We start from the raw sequence: 9977 nt of genomic DNA on the forward strand, positions 1-9977 counted from the left end.
TTTCTTAACCACTGAGAGAGTCCTCATTGATGTTGAACAAGGTGAATTAATGTTGACGGTGCATGATGAGCACTTAGTATTTCATGTTTTTAAAATTATGCATCACTCGAGTGACAAGGAGGATTGCATGAAGGTTGAATCAAGTGATCCAAGTCTCAAAGAACCCCCTGATGAAGCATCTCTAGAAGTTCCACTTCCATGCTTGGGAAGAAAAGAAGAAAGAGAAAAGGTGCAACAAATTGAAGACACAAATGAGACTAACAAGAGTTTACAACCTAAGCTACCTTTTGAAATCAATAAATAACCTCCTGACATCAAATCTAAGTTTGGTGTTGGGAGGGTATTATCAAATGAAGAAAGGGAAGCTCCCAAGAAGAAGATACCTAAAGGATGGAGAAATAAGAAGAACCCTATAAGAGACTTCTCATCTAGATAACAAGTGATACAATTACCTTCCCCACCATGGATGTGGCCAGACAAGTTCCATAAATGATATGGACCTTACACAGTAAATAAGATCCATTTTTTGGAACACATTAAACTCATAGATGAAGATAATAGGAGGACATTCACAGTGAGAAGGGAGGCATTGGAGCACTATGATCAACCTCCACCTTAGCAAGGATCAACCGTTAAGCTAGTGACGTTAAAGAAGCACTTGTTGGGAGGCAACCCAACGTTAGGTAATCTCTTTTTATTTTTCTTTTGCTTTGCTTCATGTTGTATATGTGTTTGATGGAATAAGTTTGGTATTACTATACCAACATGTTGTTTGCATTTCACTGGGTACTTGGCTTAGCCTCTCCTTGATTGTGTCACACTAAGTTTGGTGTTCTCACACTAAGTTTGGTGTTGCCACACTTCACCCATGCAAAGGTACACCCCCCATGCAAACATATTAGCAACTTATTTATGTTACATTGTTTTGTCTTTAATTTTGTTTTGTCTTTAATTTTGTCTTGTTTTTAATTTTGTTTGTTTTACTTCAATAAGCTTTCGCATCACTTAATTGTTTTTACTACATAATCATGATTATTCCTTAGTCCATCACCATTGTTTTTCTTTGTTGCTTGAGGACAAGCAACCATTCTAAGTTTGGTATTGGAGGCTATGCTCTACATAGCCTAAAAGGTGATGAAGAGGATGACGAAGAAGATGATGACGACGATGGCAATGATAACTAAGGTTGTTGAATTCTATTTGCCTCCTTCCATTTTAATTATGTGCATGTATGTTATCCTATTTTATCTCATATAATGTATTTATGGTTCCTGTCTCTCAAGAGCTTATCATGACTTGTCCATCACAACCCACAATTATAATTGTGCTTGCTACATAAAGCAAGTAAGGATCATGTGCTAAGAAGAAAAAAAAAGGAACAAGGTGTTGAATATAGAGAGCATGACAATGTGAGTTTAAAAGACCAAACTAACTAAAATGTTCAACACTTACCGAGCAAAATTATTTGGGGTAGTTTAGAGGATTGTTATGGGATCTTCACACTTGACAAAGCATTGGAGAAGCAAGAATATAACAAACAATAATTAACAAAAAAAGGGATTGAAAGAGAAGCCAAAGTCTCTAAGTACTACTGACTAAGAAAATTAAAAGAAAAATAAGCTCAAAAAGCCTCCTAAGTCAAGTGCTTGTGGTGCTTATGTATCAAGTAAAGCTTGAAAACAAAGCATTTAAAGTCACAGCTAAACTCAAAGGTGCAAAGCACCCCCCCCCCAAAGAAAGAGAAGCCAAAAGCTCTGAGCACCTCTAATTGAGAATGTTAAAAGGACATTGCGAACTCAAAGTGCTCCCCGATCAAGTACTTGTGGTGTTTCTGTGTCAAGCAAAGTTTGAGACAAAACATTTAGAATCTTGGCTAGGCTCAAGGTGCAAAGCACCCAACAAAAAAAATGTGAAAAGAAAGTAAATAAGCTTGCTTCAAGGTGATGATTCAAGGAAGGACTTCATAATCTAATTCGGATAGAGGCTTTGAAAGACTATAACCATTTGTGTTGAATTGTGCATAAGTGAAACGACTAATCAAAACCACTTGAATTGTTACCATTCACCCCTTACATTTTAAGCTTTAAAACTTTGATGATTTAGGCATGATTCTTTGCTTACTTGAGGACAAGCAAGAGCTTAAGTTTGGTGTTGTGATGCATGAGCATCTTATGTACTCTTCTTGGGTGTTTCTTAGGTGAAATTGATGACTTTTTGCTTGATAACCATGTGCTTTTATATGATATTATATTAGTACTTTGAATACTTTAATTTCTTGTTAATTGTAGGAGAATGATAGCAAAAGAGAAGCAAAGAACAAGCAAAGAAAAGCAACCAGAAAAACATCCCTCAGGAGGCAGAAAACTGGCGTGCAACATGCCAGAAAGGAGGGCGTGCAACATGCACATACAAGGAAGTAGAGGAGAGGGCGTGCAACACGCCAAAAGGGAGGGCGTGCCACACGCTGGGACAAAAGTCCAGGGGGTAATTTTGTGCACAAAGTGGGCAAGCAACCTTGATCTCTTCCTACTCCAATGAGCATAACTTGAAATGAAGAGGTTCAAACGAAGCGCTTCTAGCGGTGTTAAAAAGCTAACATCCAAAACTTTCCAATGATATATAATAGTCCATGGTGTATATGCATAAATGTGGGCATGCAATACGCCAAAGCCAGGGTGTGTCACATGCCCAAAAAGCGTGCTCCAAGAGGCCAAGAATCGTGGCGTGTAACATGCCAAGATAAGGGGCGTGTCATTTTGGCATGCCTTCGAAGGAGCAGTCATGCGTACGCATCTCCTATGCATACGCACAAGACCTAAAGTTTGCTTAATCATGCGTACGCATCCCCATGCGTACCCACAAAGCTTGAAAGTTTGATGGATCATGCGTACGCATCCCCATGCATATGCACAAATGAAGAATTTTGCCCAATCATGCGTACGCATCTTCCATGCGTATGCATGACTCCACTTTAAGGTTGGGCGCCACATGCCCATATACAAGAGTGTGCCATTTTGGCACGCCTTCAAGGCCTCGATAATGGCAAAAACTGGTGTGTAACATGCCATACATAGGGCGTGCCACACGCCATGGTTGGAACTCCCAAGGAAGAAAAAAGTTGCGGCGTGCTACGCGCCATGCGCAAGGCGTGGCACACCGGGCCAGAACTCCAGAAGGCCACCAAAGCTTGAGAAGAGATGTGCAACACGCCAGTGGATAGGCGTGCCACATTCCCAGAAAGGTCCAAGATCACACACTTAAAGAAGACTCTCCTCAAGCCCATATTAAATAACCAAGCCAAGGATTGAATCATTAAGTGATGGACCTAAATCACTAAGAAGATTTGAAGATTAATTTTAAAAGATTTGATTATGTTTTGCTTTTAAGTTTGCATTTAATGCTTAGTTTTTATTTTAGGTTTTAGTATAAAAAGTATCCTGAAAACTTTTTGTAGGGGTCTCAGATCTTTTGGCCGTCTTCCATTCTAAATTTTAGGTTTTTATTGAAACATGAGTCACTAATCTCCTTAGTTAAGGTTAGGAGCTTTGTTGATTCCTATAGACTAATGTTATAGTTTTTCTATCTTGATTAATGCATTGATGTTTTCTTAAGAAAAAGTTTTCGTTCTTCATCCAAAGGATTTGAATGTGTTGAAAACTAATTCTTCTCTGACTTGAATTCTCTTAATATCTTGAAAAAGTTAATTAATTGAATTAAGCTTGAAAACTTCGTCTCACGATTCTTACGTTTTGAACTTAGACTTGATAACTTGATAAGTGACATCGAATCAACTTAGTTTGGTTCTTGAGAGTTGTGTGGTTTTTTAAATCTATAAATGTTCTTAACCTCTTGTCACAATTAATTAATCAAAGAATTGATAATTGATTAAGATTAGAGAAATTGAATTACTTATAAATTGGAGTTTGATTACTTATAATTTGTCATAGATATATCATTGGTTGATTGAGATGAAAAGTAAAAAATATTTTTTTAAAAATTTTAACATTACTAAAATCTTAATTTTTTTGAATTATATTTTTTTTAATTACTTACAACTTACTTTTATTCAATTCATTATTTTTATGCAATTGTTCTTGAAATTCTTAATTTTAATTATCTAACTAAAATAATCAATTAACTATTACTTAGTTAGTTTGTTAATTCTCATAAAAATAATAATTTATTTCTGTGATATTATTTGGTATAATTCGATGTATTTATAATGTTATTTGATATAATTTGATGCCCTTACCGATTATTTATGGTTTTGAAAATCCGCCTCAAATAAGCAGTTCGATTTTTAAAAATTTGCAATTAGACATTACGTAGATTATTTTATGTTTATATGTTAATTAACAATTATAGATTGATAGAATGAATATTTTATGAATGGCACGGACAACTAGCCACTACGCTGTCTACGCTTGTGCATCCTAGACCCAAGTTATACTTGTCCAGTTGTTCTCTTTTCCAAACACACCCAGTCTGCTCCCGCTTCCTGCCATTTCTTCAATAGCAAAAACCCTATTTTTCAAGACTTCCAACTTCCAATAGCTTAAGGCTTAAACCCAAAATCTCTTCGATTCTATTTATCTACTCTCCAAGAAACCCTACTAATCAGTTCACTCTTCTCTTGATTGTTCCCAAACGATGTCGTATCGCCCAACCGGAAACTCAAGGACCGATGTCCGCCGGAGCCGCTACAAGGTGGCTGTCGACGCCGAGGAGGGTCGCCGGCGGCGAGAAGACACCATGGTGGAGATCAGGAAGAACCGAAGGGAAGAGAGCTTACAGAAGAAGCGGCGCGAGGGTCTCCAAGCACAGCAGATTCCCGCTTCGGCACAATCCACTGTGCTAGAGAAGAAGGTCAATTCTTAAATTTTCCACAATCTGTACTCTCTTTTTTCCTGCTCATAATGATAATCATTTTTCTCCCTATTTTATCCCTCGAAAATGGGTATCGTTAGTTTACTTAGATGCGTGCTCGGTTGACCTACTTGAATTGTTGAATTGATCTTCTGATTTCGTTATATTTATGTTTACCGAGTAGACTTCAGTAGTTTTATTAAGAATGTTGATGGCAGTGCGTTGATTGTGTTAATTTGCTTACACTGAAAGTTTATGGTGGTGCAGTTGGAACACCTACCTACGATGGTTGCAGGTGTTTATTCTGATGATAATAGCCTTCAGCTGGAAGCAACTACTCAGTTCCGGAAGTTGCTTTCGATTGGTTAGATGTTTGGTCTTTATAGTTTATACTACTACCTCATTTATTTCTTGTAGTTTTGTTTAGTTCACTTAGATGGATGCTTTTTGTGTTCCAGAGCGCTGTCCGCCGATTGAGGAGGTTATACAGGCTGGTGTCGTTTCTCGCTTTGTTGAATTTCTTTCGAGGGATGATTTCCCCCAGTTGCAGGTTTGTTGTCTGCCTTGTTTTCTTTGATTAGTCTTTTAACTTGAAAGTACAGGTAGGTAGTTATATGGATGCAGAACACTTGGAACACTTTAAAGTTTGAAAATTACAATATTCATAGATGGTGTATGTAATTAAAAATTTGAAAAAATTTAAATAAGATGATTCATGTTTTAATTTTCAATATTAAAAGTTATTTTAAAATCTGAATAAACTAAAAATTTGCATGTCATTTCTTTTCTTAGATTATTTTTTCCCCCAAATGTACATGTGAATTATGAAATGTGTTATTAGTGTGTCGAACAAGGTCTAATGTGGACCTGTAGAAACAAATGGCCAGTCGTTATGTACATGCTTTCTAGCTTCTACTATATTTCATTGACTATGTTCATTGCATGTTGTTAGTTCGAGGCAGCTTGGGCTTTGACAAATATAGCTTCTGGAACATCTGAAAACACCAAGGTGGTAATTGATCATGGGGCTGTCCCCATTTTTGTAAGGCTCCTTGCTTCACCCAGTGACGATGTCCGTGAACAGGTACCTTTTTTGTGCTGTTGCATCCGTTAAGCGTTGGGGAACATATACATGCATTGTTTGTGTTTAATTGTTGTTTTTGTTAAGTTTGTGAAATTAAAAATATGGATCATGATTATGAAATACAGTTATTCATCTTCCCCTCTGGATTTTGATGAGATACTTGTGGCAGGTATAATGTTGCTATATATGTGCTCATGCATACAAAGAAAGTGGGAGAGTTCTTAATGCTGAGTGTTATTATTTATTATTAATATGTAGCAGACAATGCGATGCAATGCATTGTATCTAAATTTATCCATGGTATCTTTTGTTAAAAGTTTTTATTTAACCACTTGTTTTTGGTTTCCAGGCAGTGTGGGCATTAGGAAATGTTGCTGGGGATTCTCCCAGATGCCGTGATCTTGTACTCAGTCATGGTGCTCTGCTTCCTCTGTTGGCGCAATTGAATGAACATGCCAAACTTTCCATGCTTAGGAATGCTACCTGGACACTTTCAAACTTCTGCAGGGGCAAGCCACAGCCTCCTTTTGATCAGGTGAAAAACAGTTTATTTAATGCCTTAATCTCTCTGAATAATCAGTCTTTGAAAATTGATTGTCTGGTCCTTCGGTATGTTTGCAAGTTTTTGTTTCAGAGAGGAATGGAGGTCTTGAAGTGTAAATCTTAGTCCATTATATACTTTAAACCCTTCTCTTCTTTCTCTTCCCCATTGAAACCAAAAGCAGCATCATATCTTTACTTGCCCTTTTAATTGTTTTAGTACAGTCCTTTATCACAATGAGATCTAGATGTACATGTATGTACCCTATTGATTAGAATGTCCTTGTATTTTCTAGAATACTTTATTACTTTGTTAGAGTTGGTTTTTGGATCTGATGAGCAATGTCCCTCAGCTTTTTCTCCGTTCTCTTAAAAATCAATTCATGCAATTCTATCATCATGTTTCTAGGATGTGCCAGCATTCTTCTTTGTTAGTGGCTGTAGATTATCTAATATGTAATTTCGTTGCACTTGTATGTTTTGTCTTAGTATCAGCCAAGTAACAGCCAAAGTCATTATTTATTTGGGAGGTTGCCATTTGCTACATCAATGGTTTATCCAGTTTTAGTTTTCAAAACTTCTCACTTCCACTTAACTGAAGTTACTTATGTTTTATTCTTTGCCATATATTTTGTTCTTTTTTTCCCCTTTAAACAGGTTAAACCTGCACTTCCTGCCCTTGCTAGTCTTATCCATTCAAATGATGAAGAAGTCTTGACCGATGCTTGTTGGGCACTTTCATATCTTTCTGATGGTACAAATGACAAAATTCAAGCTGTAATTGAAGCTGGTGTCTGTCCCCGGCTAGTTGAACTTTTAATGTGAGTACTAAACTTATGTCGCAGTTTTGTTCCAAAAAGAAAAATGCCTGAATGCTCGTGTCCTGACGACCCAATTCCAATTTGTTGTCAAGTTCTAACTATTTTCTTTTCTTTTTTTATTTTAAATAATCTTGTTCAGGCACCCATCCCCTTCAGTTCTAATTCCTGCTCTTCGTACTGTTGGAAATATTGTCACTGGAGATGATATGCAAACTCAGGTATTAAATTCCAGAACATGTCACGATTCTGTTGTTGTGATCAGTATCTCGCTATGCCTTTCTGCATTGAGGAATATTGGGACATAGACACAGCATGCCTATCACAATTGACTGTGATGTCCTTTTCCCTTCCTCTCTTCTTCCACATTACTAATCCTGTAGTATAACATTTCACCCGTTCGCCACTCTATAGAAGTCATATTGTTGTTGATGTTAACACTTTAAAATTGACTTTTTTTTATCCTTTGTTGTTCCTTTCAAATTTGAATTTGAATGTTTTGGTCAAGTATTATCAGTCATCTTATTCATTCATCAGTAGTGTGCTTCTTAGATTATCAATTATTGATTGGTTTGTCTTGCCACTCCTTGCTTTGCTCTTTTTCTCATTCACCCACAGACGTGTCACAGGCATCAAACTGCAACATTATTGCTGAGTTGAATTCCAAATTTTTGTAAAGATTGATTTCGTGATTATATTAAATGTAGCTTCAGTACAATGAAAGATAATGGGTTTTGTAATTTTTCTTTCAAACTCCATTGCCGTGTTCAACCTAAACATGTTTCTGACGATAATTGCCTAATTAAACTTGGTGTTACTGTAATTAAATGTTCTTGTCAATACTTTTTCGGGTTTTTTCAAATGCGATTCTTTTCTCCATAGGTTATCATCAACCATCAAGCACTTCCTTGCCTTCTTAACCTGTTGTCTAATAGTTATAAAAAAAGCATCAAGAAGGAAGCTTGTTGGACCATATCAAACATCACAGCTGGTAATAAACAGCAGATTCAGGTATAGCATGATCCCCCCCCCCCCCTCTTTATTTTGTTTTACTTGCGTGTTCTAATAATTAAAGTTCATAATATCCTCTTCTAATTCTGAGCATTTTGTTGTATTTTTCTATTACAGGCCGTAATTGAGTCTAATATAATTGGTCCTTTGGTCAACCTGCTTCAAAATGCTGAGTTTGACATCAAGAAAGAGGCTGCTTGGGCTATATCAAATGCTACATCTGGTGGATCTCACGAACAAATCAAGTATGGAGAGTAGCTTTTGATCATAATATCCCTTTGATTTGATAGTGGTGTTATGATACTTCTAGTATCAAGTTATGATTATTTTCCCTGGTTGACAGGTACCTGGTAAGCCAGGGGTGCATCAAGCCCTTGTGTGATCTTCTCATCTGTCCTGATCCTAGAATTGTGACAGTTTGTCTGGAAGGACTTGAAAACATCTTGAAGGTGGGTGAAGCTGATAAAAATATGGGCAATACTGGTGATGTGAATCTGTATGCCCAAATGATTGACGATGCGGAGGGTTTGGAGAAAATTGAGAACCTCCAGAGTCATGATAACACAGAGATCTATGAAAAGGCAGTGAAGATTCTTGAAACATACTGGTTGGAGGAAGATGATGAGACTATGCCTCCAGGGGATGGTTCCCAAGCAGGGTTCAACTTTGGTGGCTCTGATGGTCCTGCTGTGCCACCTGGTGGATTCAACTTTTAATTCGAAGATATTCGTGCTTTTTCCTGGGTAACATTATGTCGTGCTTCTCCTTATTCTGATTTATCTTCAAATCCTTTAATATTCAGTAAAACTGATTTGGTGATTTGTTTGTGGCATTGGTTTTCTTTAATATTCAAGACATCATTCAGATATTTGTCAACTGCAGGAGTTTCAGCTGCTTTAAAGTCGTCCAGTTCCACAGGACAACAATTAGGGTCAAGCTAATGCTGTCGTTATGTGCATCCTATAAGGTCCATCCTTGGTAAATAGAGGATTGCTGGACCCAGCTTTGGTTTTCACAGTGGCTGGTTTACATATCACATGGTGTCATATGAGTTGTGGCATGATTTTTTTGCCAATTTAGATATCACTTTTGAGTTCATTCTGATCATCATCATAGTATTGATGTTCAGTCTCGTTGGTTTTCCTTTGTAATATGCTAAATATTATTTCTGTCCTCCATTATAGTTACAAGGAAACATTGAAGTCTTTGTTTTACCACTTCCCTTGTAGCCACTAAGTTCTTTTGACGATTAAGTTTTGATGATTTCCCTGATGTTAAATTAGTTGTCATATTGGCCCTCGTTTCGTTATGTTCCTTGTGTATTTCTAGTTTGGTTTGGGTGGCCGAAAAGTAACGGGCTTCCCCTGTTGTGTATTAGAATTTTATATCTAGTTAATCTCTGGTTTTTTCGTTTTTTGCTTGCATTATTTTAGCCTCTATGTTTTAGTCTCCTATTTAACGGTCTCAACAGTGTTTTCTTGATTTACAATTGTATTCTGCCTACACGATACTATTCTTATGAGGCATCTTTTATCTGTTTGAATTTTTATTACTCAGTCATTGTGAGAGGGATACGGTGGTTCATATTTTATGTATTTAATATTAATAAATGAATTATAACAGATAATGAATTTAATAGGGGATGATCATTCTTATGA

The 9977-nt window shown here is 36.8% G+C and overlaps 1 protein-coding gene across 3 annotated transcripts; it reads left to right on the forward strand.

The window, feature by feature from the left end:
- The first annotated feature begins 4290 nt into the window (after positions 1 to 4290).
- On the forward strand, positions 4291 to 9743 carry LOC112775217 (importin subunit alpha-2). 3 transcript variants are annotated; one of them, XM_025818709.3, is made up of 11 exons: positions 4291 to 4866; positions 5134 to 5230; positions 5325 to 5416; positions 5819 to 5950; positions 6300 to 6485; positions 7148 to 7311; positions 7451 to 7529; positions 8191 to 8319; positions 8437 to 8564; positions 8663 to 9062; positions 9174 to 9743. In XM_025818709.3, exons 1-10 carry the CDS (start codon positions 4651 to 4653, stop codon positions 9033 to 9035), a joined length of 1596 nt encoding a protein of 531 aa, XP_025674494.1. In that variant the 5' UTR covers positions 4291 to 4650; the 3' UTR covers positions 9036 to 9062; positions 9174 to 9743. The 3 variants fall into 3 exon arrangements, with proteins under 3 accessions (XP_025674494.1, XP_025674492.1, XP_025674496.1); XM_025818707.3 differs by having other exon boundaries at positions 4311 to 4866; positions 9202 to 9743; XM_025818711.3 differs by having other exon boundaries at positions 4313 to 4866; positions 9211 to 9743.
- Positions 9744 to 9977: the final 234 nt, after the last annotated feature.

This window comes from Arachis hypogaea, chromosome 19 (genome assembly GCF_003086295.3).
Source record: "Arachis hypogaea cultivar Tifrunner chromosome 19, arahy.Tifrunner.gnm2.J5K5, whole genome shotgun sequence".
Lineage (NCBI taxonomy): Eukaryota > Viridiplantae > Streptophyta > Magnoliopsida > Fabales > Fabaceae > Arachis > Arachis hypogaea.